Source organism: Suillus fuscotomentosus (genome assembly GCF_016647785.1).
Source record: "Suillus fuscotomentosus strain FC203 chromosome Unknown F5891scaffold_47, whole genome shotgun sequence".
Taxonomy (NCBI): Eukaryota; Fungi; Basidiomycota; class Agaricomycetes; order Boletales; family Suillaceae; genus Suillus; species Suillus fuscotomentosus.
The window spans coordinates 195,201-209,849 of NW_024539559.1; the positions used below are offsets into that span (position 1 = coordinate 195,201).

General features: G+C 47.2%; 1 protein-coding gene across 1 annotated transcript; it reads left to right on the plus strand.

The window, feature by feature from the left end:
- Positions 1–12,464: 12,464 nt before the first annotated feature.
- On the plus strand, positions 12,465–14,213 carry F5891DRAFT_1192056 (uncharacterized protein; the record flags this gene model as incomplete). The annotated part of the gene is made up of 8 exons (XM_041367549.1): positions 12,465–12,515; positions 12,562–12,648; positions 12,698–13,325; positions 13,367–13,419; positions 13,466–13,642; positions 13,694–13,870; positions 13,920–14,095; positions 14,153–14,213. The coding sequence occupies 8 exons, from the start codon at positions 12,465–12,467 to the stop codon at positions 14,211–14,213; spliced, it is 1,410 nt and encodes a 469-aa protein (XP_041222923.1).
- Positions 14,214–14,649: the final 436 nt, after the last annotated feature.

Sequence of the window (14,649 nt, forward strand, 5' to 3'; positions counted from 1 at the left end):
CCGATCTACCACCTAATTTCACGTCTTCAGACTTCATTCAATCTATGTCAACATTGAAAGACCTAGCCCCATCGACGTTTCGGACAGACTTTGAACAAGTCTTCGGTGAACATTTTATATGTGTACATTGTTGCCCTGACCCCTTGTTTCTCCCTCTTCACGCTGTATCAAACATACGTACTGACATTATCAACCTATTCATGACCTCTGAATCCCTGCCGTCTGTATCATGTGTCCCTGTGAATGTATATCAAGGATTTGCCGGCTCTATGGTGAATACAAGGAACCTTTTTGGTAAGCTCTTCAATGTTATATTGTGTTTACTGTAGAAATACACGTAATGTATCTGCCTGACTTGGAGAGGAACCCATAGGCAATCGATGTCACGAAGTTGAGAAATGTATTGTAGTAGGTAGTACTGTAAGGTAATAATGAAATATATACAAAAAATGTATCTGCAAATAAAGTAGATTGAGCGACTTATCCTACTAAGGAACGACTCGGATGAGCGGGAAGCGTCGGCCTAATGTTCGGCCGTTACAAAATAGGCAAGCGAGGGCGGCAGCAAGCTTACTAAGTACTTTAAGGCAATATATATATACACACAAAGTATGTACACTTGAAAATACACAATATATCGAGCTCATCGCGTGGAGCAACGAGCGGGAAACATCGACGTACTACTAGGATTCGGCCACTATCCATAGAGAATGGGTATTGTGATGACATAATGTTGTCCCAGGCCACAGAAGACCGGTGGAGCCCGTTTCAGGAACTGCCGACTGAGTTTGATTTTATCGAGTCATTCACTATATAAGCCTCCAGCACTTCAACGTACTCTCTTTTCCGTTCTCTCTCGTCTGTCTCAGTAGTCATATGTGTAGTGCTTAGTACCTACTATTACAAAATGTGATGTTTTCCAAGTAAAGTTAATAATGAAGTAAACCTGCATACGCGCTACCTTAGAGGTTACTTCGCCTTCGCTCTGAAATAATGATAGAGCTGATGTAACTTGAATACTATGCCGCAGTTCGTTCCAAATGACGTAAGGAATGTGCGCAAATTGTGCAAGCGGCCCGGAGTCATGCCGAATGGTGAGATCACACCAACTTATCACAATTTACGTCCTTGACATAGTTTTCAGACTAGTGAACAATTGATACTATTTCGGTTGACCCCAACTACGGTCTAGTATGAGGTGCAAGATGCAAATTGTACGAGTTTTCTCCCCTCTGGTTCATATAACATACTCATACGTAAGCTGCAGCTACCGTAGTAGGTCTAACCGCCCCCTATATTTGTTCCAACATCACGGTACATCCTACAGAGCCATACGGGTTTCTAAGCAACTGCCGGTAGCGTGCGGGGCGATTGGTGATTTCTGACAGTTATAGGCAAGTACATTCGCGCGTAGGTTTGGACACCTACCTCTCCGAGGATAGTACACTGCAGGTACGCAGGTTCTTCCAACAAACTTTTCGATATTTACTAAAATCATCAGATAAGCACATCTACCTTGGTGACGCTCAAATGATGAGCCCACTTACGCATGTACCCGCAACTACTGGTTGCACATTCTGCGACATATTCCCCCTGGCATACTCCGGCAGTGCGTCGAAATATAGACGACTCAATGTATCTGTTACCCTCGGCGCAAAGGCAACATGGGTAGCGGAACGTATGTGCTTTGCGATAAGCCTCAAATTGTGAAGGGTGAATTTTATGGCCATATCGGTCGGTTGGCCTACAGTGTGCGTGAGTATCAAATTTCCTCATAAAAAAGATAACTTGCCACTGAAACATTGTCAGTTCTGCCGTTTGGGCATGATAATGCAGTATACCATGGCGGCAAGTGAGGATGGCCACCAGCATCTTGACGACTTCGGGGTCGGCAACCGATTCGAATTCCGTGGATAACGTCGAACATTCAGAAAGTGGAGAACTCGGTGCGGACATCTTAGAATGTAGAGATTGCAGATGACCGAGCGTTTATTTCCAGCATTTATATAGTCATGCGACCGTTTCGCATCCTGGACTGTATTTCGCTTTATCCCACCATTTGATTATTATTTCGCCATTGCCATATCCAGCCATTTGCCTGCCACTCCTGCGCCATTTCTTTGCCATTCGCCGGAATTAATTCTTTCTATGAATCTTCCGGCGACAGACTGGCTTCACTCATTCCTCCATGCCAGCATCTGGCTACACCTGCGTGTGTAGGCGCACATTCACTGCGCAGAACCACTTCGCTCAACACCAACGCTCGTGCTCTCAGACAAGAAAGCGCCTTTCATCAGCTATGTCCAATTTCAAGGAACTTTTAACTCTCAGAAAAAAGCCGCGCACTTCGAACCATGATGCTGAGCCTGTGGCGTTCATGGGATCGCCTTGTCAATTGTCTAACTCTCCTCCCAATTCCCCAGCTTCACATGAAGCTAACTATGCAATAGAGCCCAAGATTCCCGCTGCACCTCCGCTCAACCCAGCTGCTACCAGAGATCTCATCATCCCTGACTGCGATGTCGGAGGAGATGTGCTCAGTTTGGCAGAGCGAAGACCGAGACGTCAGAATCGCCAGTTGCCAAAACGATTTAGGGACGTTCTTCCGCAGCCTCCACCTACTGCGCCGTTGGGCGTCTTCCCTCCGGCACCTATCGGTCGTGAACAAGTCGCCTTGTCCAACAACGCTGTACCCTTATCCTCGCAATCCATGTTTCGCAGCCCTCCAAACATATTCGGGCTAGTGCGATGATACTTCTCGTCTGCACTGCCCTCCCACGATCTGGAAGAGTATGTCACCCTCTCGGATCTCTCGTTTATTCATAGCAGCTCTCATGTCAATGAAGAATCCAACTCACCCCCCACTCCGGGCAGCAATTTCCAGTACCATCCTTATCCTAACCACGCCTCATTTCAACTTGGCGATTGGTATTGGAATCAGGGGTGCAGAAGTCGCAAGGCGATGTAGAAACAACAATACAATGAGGAACAAAAGAAGCTCCTGACTGTATCTGTAAAAGTTGTAAGGTCGCGCGCTGCCTAGTCTGCGTTACTTGAGAAGCAAGTGCGTTCGACCCTATAGGGGAAGTGAGTGCAGCAAGGATCTAGAAGTGTGCGCTTAAGCAAAGCGCGAGAAAGCGCAGGTGCGCGCAAGGTACAAAGGCGCGGGAACGCGCGCGCGTATTAGCGCGAAGCACGGGAAAGTGCGCGCGCGTATGCGGAAATGAGAAACTAAGCTTAAGTAGTGATATAAAGCAAGATAAGAGATATAAGAGTGCAAAATGTAAAGGAATAGCTTTCTACTATATTCTGCTAAGTAGTAAGTGGGTAGTAACTAGTAAGTGAAAAGTAGGAAAAGTAGGTCCAGTGTAGTATGTACTGCTAGCGCTTATATAGCGCGCCTAAGCGCGCTCATGCGGAGCCGAAGCACTACCGAGTAGGTATGTAAAAATATATATGAGTGAGAAACTATGATAAAAATAAAGGTGGAACTATGCTAATAAAGGAAATGGAAATATACATACTAGGGAGCTTGGTGGACAGTGGATGGATGCATCTGGATGGCTGGCGCTATAGGGCGCGCAAGCGCGGGAACGCGCGCGCGCGTATACATCGTGAAGCGCGGGAATGGTGCGCGCATGGCGCGCGTTGCGTGGGAAAGCTGCGCCTCATATAGAGATAGCTGCGGGTAGCGCACAGAGTAATGCTATGAGTTCGTGCTGTATACTCCTTGGTGAAAACTACCATATCACGCCATGAGAGGCATGATTCTCTACAGCGACTTCAGAAAACTGTTGGAGATTGTGGGCGATAGCGCCTTTGACGTTGCTGAGGTGAACTCCACACCTTGGACGAAAATAAACTCCCAACTGGGTAGCAACGAGTACAATGAAGATAAAGAAGAGTGGGAAGACGAAGATGCCGGTTGGAAAAAAACACCCGTGTCGATTCAAGTGCTGTTTTCTCGTACGACTGAAACACCAGGCCCTCGCGTGTACTGCTGTTTTCTCGTACGACTGAAACACCAGGCCCTCGCGTGTACCAAGCGGCCGATCTCTATCATCGCTCCCTCGTGGCCGTTTTACGGGAAAAACTAGCTAACGAACGAGATACTAAACTATTTCATTACGAACCGTATCAGCTGCGCTGGAATCCACCCCACCTTGATGCCGAGGTCGCCATACACGGAGATCTTTACACATCCCCGGCTTTCCATGAAGCCCACACGGACCTCCAAAATTCTCCTGGGGAGCTTAACTGTGATCTTCCTCGAGTTGTGGCCGGTCTCATGTTCTGGTCTGATGCCACACAACTGACCTCGTTTGGCAACACCAAGTTATGGCCGACTTATATGTACTTCGGCAACGAATCCAAGTATCATCGTTGCAAGCCATCGTGCAACTTGAGTAATCACATTGTGTACTTCGAGACGGTACGGTTCCTCAGTATCTCGTTGTATTGTTTATCTAACATCACACTTTTAGCTTCCAGACTCATTTAAGGACAGATGAGGACTCATTTGACTTCCTTGATCCCTCAGATGTGCTGAGAGGTTGCCACATAATACCATCTTTCGAGAAGGGCAAGAGACACCCGGACGGATTGGGCATGTCTGGATGTGCGGGAGATGCTGATGATTGGCGCGAGTACTTCGTTAATCGGTGAGTTAGTGAAATAAACAGTGCATACCAATAACGAACTCATGATTTCAGTTTTGTTGATCGCGACATGCTAATGCGATTCCATTTCGGTCTTGGGGTCGGACACGTCTACTCTCACTATTGTGGCGCCCTTCAACCAGAAGGGAGCACAAAGGGCATACCGGAGGATGACATGGACTTTGATGGAGAAATCGATGACCATGACAGCCAATCGGAAGAGGAGGAAGACGGTACTTCGAGAGTAGAAGCCATCGGAGAGCGGTTCAGTGCCAGTAATGAGTCCTTATTGGAACATTTTGATGAGATGTACGACAGTGAAGTAGATTTAGATTACGAGAATTAGCGGCGAATGATCATACAGAGTACATTTTAGCTTTTTGGGTCAATCGATGGCCATCAATGGCACATTTTTTTCTTATGCACATCACCATGATGTGTGATAAGTCACAAGACCTTACATGTAATAAGGATGGCATTGCGATGGCACTCGCATAATTTTTGGCACACAGGCGTTTATTCTTAAAAGCATGTCGGCTCTCTACCTTCCAAGATAACGATGATGTTCCTCTGCAGTCCAGACAGCAGTGCACCTTACTTCGACTCTATTCTCTTTCGAGAGAATGTGTTGTTGACCTTCTCGGTAAATTACACTCTTTACTTCAACGCCAGCGAGACTGACTCTGATATAGTTTGTCCTCAAAAATTGCCCTGAGGCGACAGCTATGTTACCTTTCGTAGTGTTACGAACTAGGATAGTTCTTATAACAACAAAGGCTCGACAGAGCGTTCACGTTGTTGAGGTCTTGTATAGCTCTTCAAATAAGAAGAGGTTCGTAGACTTTAGTCAAAGGAGTGCTTTGACAAAGAGTTCGGTTCAGACGTCTTAAGATTGGTGGTCTTAAGCGAAGGAAGTGTTCAGGGTAAAACCTAGTAAGATTGAAGTGACGTTTCTAAGTAAAGTACACGTGCTTAAATAGGAAACTTATATGCGCACGGACCAGGGCTACGGTGAGATAATAGTACAGAGATCGAATGCGGAAGTAAGACCAAGAAAGGAAAGCAAGCTGCTAAGAACGTAAGGCATAATGGCAGATACGTGAGAAGTAAAGAAAGTAGAGCGGTTGTAACATTACCCCCTTACTAGGGTTGAAGCCACCGGATTCAATCATCCTGGTTAGCGTAGTAGATAGGATCGTCCGAGTAGTCGAGGGCATCTGGACCTTCGTCTGGTCCGTCTTTCATGCGTTCTAACTCATAGAGCTCTTCTTCTTCCCTACATTGGGCGGCATACGCGTCATCCAAATTATTCTCCCAGAGTGCGAGGGTTCGGTAGAATCCATCGTCCTTCCAGGTTAAAGAGGTGGGGGATTCCCCAGTGTAGTGCGGGCAGTAGAACGAAAGATGGCCTGGAGATAATTCTCGACAGACGCGGCAGTAGTATTCGGGGCAATGAACTTGCCTATGTCCGAGCGTCTTGCAGTATCTGCAAACGCGATTCTCATCTGGATTAGAAGAGGTCGCTCGTAAGGGCGATGGACCCGGTTTAGGGCTAAGTGCTTCATCGGCGCTGGTGGCGCGTTTCTTCCCCTTATCAGTACGGGAACGCTGGCCTCGTACTCTCTTTCTGGATGGGGCGGTTCGTCGTATAGGATGGTGGACGGCAGCATCTTGTCGCTCTGCCTCCGCGATTAGCTCAGCGGAAGTGGCAGGTTGGGTACTTCCCAACGCTTGTATCGGTACGATTCCATCCGTAAAGGTATGCGAAGATAATGAGTTTGGGATGACGAGCGGGGGATGAATATGGAGTGTAGCCAGTGCGTTGGCTAGATCTTGCACCTCGTAGTGTGAGAGGTACTGATGATTTGGGTCAGCAGCGATTTCTTCGCGGGTGGCGGAAAATGCAGTATAAAGATGAGGAGGATGTTCGATGGTTTCTACGGCGGGAGCGGGGACGGGGATTGCTTGGGGATTTTCTTCTCTTAGGGATGCCATTATGGCTTCCGTTGTCTGCGCAAGATTATTAACCGCAGCCAATAGCTCATTAGGAACGTTAGCGGGAAGAGTAGGTACGGCGTCTTGATAAGAGGGAGGAGGGACTCCATCTGTGGTTGCGGGGTTCGTAGGAGAAGGCGGGCGAGCAACTCCTGCGGTCTGCTCTGCAACAACGTGGATGACGGTTCTAATATCATCCTTAACTTCCTCAGGAATAAGACGCAAAGCAAAGTTGCGTATGCGCCTCTGCATATGCATGAGGCTGTGGCGAACTGTGTTGTCTTCGACGAGGCGGCAGACTCGCTCGATGATTTCAGTGGCTCGGATGATGTTGATGAGGAGGTTAATAGAATGGGCGTTTCTTTCGAAGAGCACTCTGGTGAGTTCGATAGCATGTTGGGGGCAGAGGAGTGCTGCCTCGATGAGGGTGAGGTCTTCAGCTTGGGTGATGAAGGTCTCGTATCGTTCGTCATTGGAATCAAGGGGGGCGGTATCGAAAGTGGAGTGGTATGGGAGCGTGTAGGTGGATGTGGGGAAGGGCATTCTGTTTGTAGGTTTTGTATTTGGGTGAGAATGATGTCGTCGAGGTACTGAGTAACCTCAAAGCGCGTTTCTGGCTTTATAGGCTCTAAGGGTCTCTTCGGCATTTTCCAGATTCTTTTCGGGGATCCACTCGTTGCTAGCCGAAGAATACCCTTTCCATGATACCAGATATCGACGGCGATTTCCGTTTCCTTTATGTGCGAGGATTGCTTCTATTTCATATTCTTCTTCTTCTTCGAGAATATCAGGTGGTGGTTCTGGGAAGTTCGGACCGTGTACGTCATTTTCGCGATAGGAGGATAGTTGCGAAGCGTGGAACGTAGGGTGGATCTTCCATTGCGGCGGTAACTGGAGTGTAAACGTGATAGCGGACAGTACAGCCGTGATAATGAACGGGCCGTATCTCTTGGGTGCCAGTTTCCGGGATGGGAGCTTTAGTCTCAGATTGGCAGCGGACAGCCATACCTTATCTCCGACTTTCCATGGTTCGTACTTCTGTCCGAAGGATCTTTCCGCCATGCGTTGCATAGCAATGTTATGACAGGAGACGGCTTCTTCTCTTATCTTTTGAAGAATTCTGACTCGTTCCTCAGCAGCGGGAACGTCCGATTCCGGGAGTAAGTATGGGAGAGCTTTCGGCTCGTATCCCATCATGATAAAGAAGGGGGATGCATCTTTTGCGGAGTGTCTTCTGTGATTGTGAACAAATTCTGCCATAGGGAGATGTTCCACCCATTCGGAAGGATTGTTCTGGCAATACATTCGAAGATACGTCTCAAGTTCCTGGTTTAACCGTTCGGTCTGTCCGTCGGTTTGTGGGTGATAGGCAGTGGAGGGGGCTAAAGAATAATCCAGGAGTCGCGCAAGTTCGATCGAGAATCTGGATAAGAACTGTGGTCCACGATCGGAGATTACTTTGTCATGGAGACCAAATCTTTTGAAAACGTGTTTTAAAAATAGCTTCGCCACTCCTTCCGAGGTAATTGTTTTATGGCAAGGAGTAATGATCACCCCCTTACTAAGTCCGTGGTCGACCACGACCATGACACTATCAAAGCCAGATGAAATGGGGAGATCGGTAATGAGATCTACAGAGAGCTGGGAAAAGGGGCGAGTAGCCATAGTACTGATAGGGTGTAGGGGTGGGGTCACAGGGTGAGTGTCCACCTTCATCTGCTGGCACGTAGCGCAGCCATCGACGTAATTGCGGATATAAGTGCCCATACTGGGCCACCAGGCTTCCCGCTTGACGAGTTCTTCGGTTTTAAAGCGTCCGGGATGTCCCGCAGAAGGGTGATCATGATGCTTCCGGAGTAACTGTGGTCGATGTGCGGGAGGGATATAAGCTCTATCTTTGTAGAACAGAATATTATCGGCGATACGCCAGTCGCTAAGCGATGATTTCATAGGAGGCAGACATAGGCCATTAAGGGCATCTTGCGCGGCAGAGAAGAGGGGGTCGTCAAGGGGTGCGGTGGAAGCAATAGCTGCTCGTAATTCATCATCAATTAGGCGGATAAACATGGAATCAGGGAGGAGGACGGCATCAGCATTATCTCCCGATCCGTCACCATGGTCCGGCCGGCGAGAAAGGGCATCCGGAACTGCTAATTTTGTACCGGGGACGTGATATAACTGTAAGTCGAAAGAAGTGAGGAGTAGTTGCCATCTGGCCTGTCTTCTGGATAGGCGTTCTGCTTTTGCGAAATAGAGGAGGTTCATATGATCAGTAAATACAATAACCGGTTGTGGATGTCCTTCGAGGTAGTGTCGCCAATGGGTGAGAGCGCGGATAATAGCCAACAGCTCGCGATCATGAATGGGGTAGTTTCTTTCGGCAGGGCTGAACGACTGCGATAGGTATGCACACGGGTGATAGACACCATTAGTGTCAGTCTGTAGCAATACTCCTCCTGATGCGACAAGAGAAGCATCCGTAGCGATGGCGAATTGATGGTGGGGATCAGGGTTCTGAAGAACAGGGTGTGAAGTGAAGCATTCTTTTAGCTTCTCGAACGTTTGTTGGCACAGAGGCGTCCAAGAGAATGAGACATCTTTCTTCGTTAGGTCGATAAGGGGTCGAGCTATATCCGAGTAGTGGGAAACGAAGGTTCGGTAGAAGTTGCAAAAGCCCAAAAAAGATCGAACATCTTTTACTGTTTCAGGGGTGGGCCAGTCTTTGATGCCTGCCGTCTTCCCTTTATCCATTTCTACGCTTCCCGGTTTGATAATCATTCCAAGGTATTCCACTTCTTCCGCATCGAACGTGCATTTCTCCGGTTTAACAAATAATTTTTCTTTTCGAAGTTTGTCTAGAATGATGCAGGTTCGTTGTTGGTGTTCTGTGGTTGTTTCGGAGAAGATGAGCATATCGTCCATGTAGATGACGAGCCATCCTTCGTTGAGTTCAGCTCTGAACGTATCGTTCATATACGCTTGGAAAGTGGCGGGGGAATTGCATAATCCGAAGAACATGACCGTGGGTTCAAACAGTCCTTCTTCCGTGATGAACGCGGCTTTCCACCTGTCATCCGGATGAATCCGAATGTTATTGTATCCGGATCGAATATCAATTTTTGTGAATATCTTCGCGCCATGTAACCGTTCAACCAAAGATGACGGGAGTGGCAGGGGGTACGCGTTTTTGATAGTTTGGTCATTCAAGAAGCGGTAGTCCTGGCACGGCCTAAGTTCTCCGCTTTTCTTTCCTACAAAAAAGAATCCGCTTGCTTGAGGGGATTTAGATTTCGTGATGAACCCCTTGGCAAGGTTTTCTTCGATAAATCTTTTTACTGCGCTTCGTTCGCTGTAGGAAAGGGGGTAAATTTTGGACGTCTTGGGAATAAATCCGGGCTTCGTTTCGATACGATGGTCGATACCGGGCCTCTCGGGGGGTAGTTCGTTCAAGCCGTTTTTTGCGAATACGTCAGAGAAGTCATGGAGATACTTCGGTACCAATTCTTCAAAAGTTTTTTTCTTCTTTTCTTTTTCTTCGGAGGCGAACTCCTGTGCTTTGTTACTAAACTTGGAAGATTCTTCGACTTGTCGGAGATATTCTCCTTCGTCCGTAAGTTCGGTTAGGGATGATGGTGACGTACTCCAAGCGTCTTCTTTTGTATTGAACTTCTTAGTGAAGAAGGTTTTCTGTGGTCGAGAGGTTTGCTCGACATATTTTTTGATTTCGGCAGATTTTTTTGTTGCTGGGAGGGATACCGTTTGTTCGGTCCAGTTTATAGCGGGGTTCATGGCTCGAAGCCAGGGGATCCCTAGTAGGATCTGGTCCTTGTCTCCTAACTTGGTAATGTTGAATTTTCCTATCATCATCCTTTGGTCGATTTGGACGATTAGCGTGCAGTACCGTTCTACTGGTCCGCTGCTGAAGTAGCTTCCATCGGCGGTTTTAATATAAAAAGGTTTTTCGAGTTTCTTGGTTCCAATGTTATGTTTCTTCACGAAGTCCTCGGAGATATATGTTCCCGATGCTCCGGAGTCAATTACTGCGGTGGTTTCGACATTTTTCTGACGCGTTCGGGATACGAGGGTTATGGGGACACGAAGTTCTTTCTTTTCACCAACTGTTCGTATTAGGCGTACAGGTTTTGCTGGAGATGCTATCGTCGATATAGGTCTCCTGTTTAAAAATCCTCATCAATTCTTCTAGCTTCTTCTTCTTCCTCTACCTTCCTCACTGCTGGGTAGGGGGCTTTCTTCTTCTGCGGACATTCCCGTGCCCGATGTCCGATCTGGTGACAGTTGAAACATTTCCCTGTCCTCATGTATTCTTGCTTGGCTTCGTCGGTGATCCGATCGATAACCATGGCGTCCCTATCTCTGGCTGGGATATATCTTTGATCTCCGCGACCGTTCTTCTTCTGGATTTGTCGGGAAGGAAACCTGCTTCTCCGAGCTAGCAATCTTGCGTAGCAATTATCCAGATCGACTACCGCGGCGATGTAGTCATCGAGGTTCTTGGGTACTCCTCCCGCGTTGAACATTTTGGTTAGAAGTCCTCCGTTGAGGCCGTTTTCGAAATGATAGATCATCATATGTTCTTCTTTGATCTTTGCTTGGGCAAGTAACCTTTTGAAGTCTGCAATGTACGTCTGCAGGCCTTCTGGGCCTTGTTTTAATTCCAGGAGTCGTGCCAATGCGGTCCCGGATGGGTCAATCGGTCCGAAGGCTTTGTCAAAGCTTTCGTTAAACTCTTTCAAGGTTCCATAGCCCTTCTTTTGTCCAGTTGAGTCGATGAATTGGGCTTCTGCGAGGAATTCTTCTTTCCATGACCTAGCATTTCCTTCGTTCATGAACGAGGAGATGAAGATTACTTTCTGAGTGTCGGTTTTATAAATTTCCGAGTTGATATCAATGTAAGCATTGCATGAGAGCATGAATGACTTGGACTTGTCTCTGTCGCCATCAAATGTGGGAGGATGGTTGATCTTGAATTCTGTTGTCTTGGATGAGGCCGACATGTTCAATGGTGGTACAGGAGTACCAAGGTTCAGGGCTTGGAAGGTAGGGGTGAGTGAAGTCAGGTTGTCGCCTTTTTCTTCGCCTGCACTAGCTGTCTTGCTCAGTCAGGATCTTTCTGTTCTGGTTTCGAGGTTTCTTTGACACGTATGGATATAGGTGTCCTTCTGCACTTCAATCTTTTGTTACGAACTAGGATAGTTCTTATAACAACAAAGGCTCGACAGAGCGTTCACGTTGTTGAGGTCTTGTATAGCTCTTCAAATAAGAAGAGGTTCGTAGACTTTAGTCAAAGGAGTGCTTTGACAAAGAGTTCGGTTCAGACGTCTTAAGATTGGTGGTCTTAAGCGAAGGAAGTGTTCAGGGTAAAACCTAGTAAGATTGAAGTGACGTTTCTAAGTAAAGTACACGTGCTTAAATAGGAAACTTATATGCGCACGGACCAGGGCTACGGTGAGATAATAGTACAGAGATCGAATGCGGAAGTAAGACCAAGAAAGGAAAGCAAGCTGCTAAGAACGTAAGGCATAATGGCAGATACGTGAGAAGTAAAGAAAGTAGAGCGGTTGTAACACGTAGGGTATATTCCTATAGAGACAGTTCTCTATCCTCTTTATGTATGTATTTGCATGCCTGATTTTTTGGCGATATCTCATTGGCGGCGCAGTCTACACAAGCAGGTCTTGCGAACGTAATTTTTTCTTTTTTTCGAGGGGGTTTGCTGCATACGCTGACTGCCTCTCTAGCTGAGATCACAGATTAAATTGTCTGCTTATTTGCAGACTCCGTTGGTACACAATGCAGCCTATGAGCCACGGCCAGACTTCACAGTGCCCATCTATCTGGCAAGTTGAATCTAGACAGCACCACGTCTTCCAACTGATTAGTCCCGCAGCTGGAACTTCAGTCTCATACATTTGATCTTCCCTTCATAGGCCAAAGGTTGGGTGACGACGGCAATCACTACAACTTATACAGTTCTGTAAGTGCAGTTCGCAATTTTAACTTGTCTCACCTGACAATACCCATAGGTAACTGATGATAGCGACTCCGTTGTTCATCTCGCACTTCATCCTATGGGCTATGAACCTGTTCATGTTGTGGGATTGCCCATTCTCGACTTCACATCTTTCCCGCCGATGCCGGATATCGTGTTTGATCTGACACAGACGCCTTTCATACCACAAGACCCGGGTATGGTCGCACCTCGTTCCAGCTGTGAATTGTCTGTGCGGTCTCCCGCTGTCAATCGTTTGTGTTACAACCCTATTGCTGTTACATCTCGCGCGCATAGTTTTACCGCCGACTCTTCAGAGTCGGGTTTGGTCGCATCTAGCTCGATCATTGGCTCATCCATAGTGGAGACTTCCTATATGGGTTCCTCCCCTTATCCGGCAAGCGGAGGTGATGCCAAGGCCAAATCGACTGGTGCCAAGCACAAACTCACACTAACCAATATCATAGCTGACTACCCCAACTGGGGAAAGGCTCTTTCCACCCTTCGTTGCATGTTACGAGTCCTTGTGTGCCATGGAGATTCTCCCAATCTGTTCTTACTTGTCATGGCCGATTATTCTACAGAGCGAAAGGCGCTGATTAGTTCCCTTTGGTCCAATACTCTGATTAGGTGTGATTTGGAGAAGAAGGACTTGGAAAAGAGTGAGTAACGCGATTCTTCTGACAGCCCGCTAATCTCGTAGTAGTTACCACAGCAGACAATAAAGTCATGTCTGAGGCGGACATCCTCGCTCTCGTTCATGTTATCTTCATTTTTCCGTACCTGTCTCATCCCAGAACAGGGCAACCCTTGGTTCACTCTTTGGATGTATGACAACAAGTGTCATGCGTCTACATCAATCAGGACCAGTCGCGCTGGCTTCGACCTCAGACATATCTTCGGAATTGCGCTACATGATAAAGTCATGTCCATCATAATGAAGCTGATGCCCCCACAGTCAAATCGCCTTCCGCTCGCCGTGAGTGTTGTGAATTGGCTTTGGTGTTCTAACTCTTATAGTGTCGCACAGATTAATGGTTTGGTGTGGTTCCTCCGCGAACAAATCACAACAGAGATGGTTTACCATGTAGTCTTCCGGCAGAACACCAAACCAGGTCATCGGATTTGTCTCGCTGACCTGGATCCCGTAGCCTTTAGGCAGGCGGCATACCCGCCCGTGGCCACCTTGTCCTTAGTCGTAACCTCTGTCAGTTGCTTCTGCTCCACATGTCGTTTTCAAACACTGATTTCATCAGTGTTACGATGTCTTGTTAGACTCCTTTGACGACGAAGTCAAAGACTCCTCTGAGTTTACATCTCCAAGCCAGATGCATATGCAAATTTGCGAGACACTTCCCATGCTATTCGAACAATCTGACGACCCGGACCACACGACATTCATGACCTCTATGAACGCATTATGTGACATCAAGTAAGTTTACATATGTGTGATGTCTGTGTTGCCAACTAATAGGAATGTAATGTGCAGGAAGGGCGATGTCCAACGGGTTAGCCGGCCTAGGCGCGGAAAGAAGAAAGTGATTACCTAAATTACATTTCGTTCATGTGCCGTTTGTAAGGAGGGCTCTTGAAATGCAGTGTCTTCCGTTTGCAAAACTTTGTGACTTCGAGTCTTTCCTTTATTATTGCGGCTAGATGCCACCTCATCGTGTGAGGTGATTTTATACAAGGTAAGCAACAATAACAATACCATTATCATGCTCATCTATGCTGCTGAGGGGCTTCGGAAGAAGCCACAACTTCCATAATGCAAGGACTTTTTATAGCTTTGTCGATGGCGCACGATGGCACAATGGTGTACCTAAACCTATGGTATAAGCGAGGGCCTAGACTTCACTGCATTCGAAACGTGTGTGAATTTAATCATTTGTTATCGTCATTGCTATGTCTCACGTTTTTATAGTTTGATCGCCATGATGCGCCATAGCTGGGCCATTGCTCCCAAACCGAATGTATAGTTGCCTC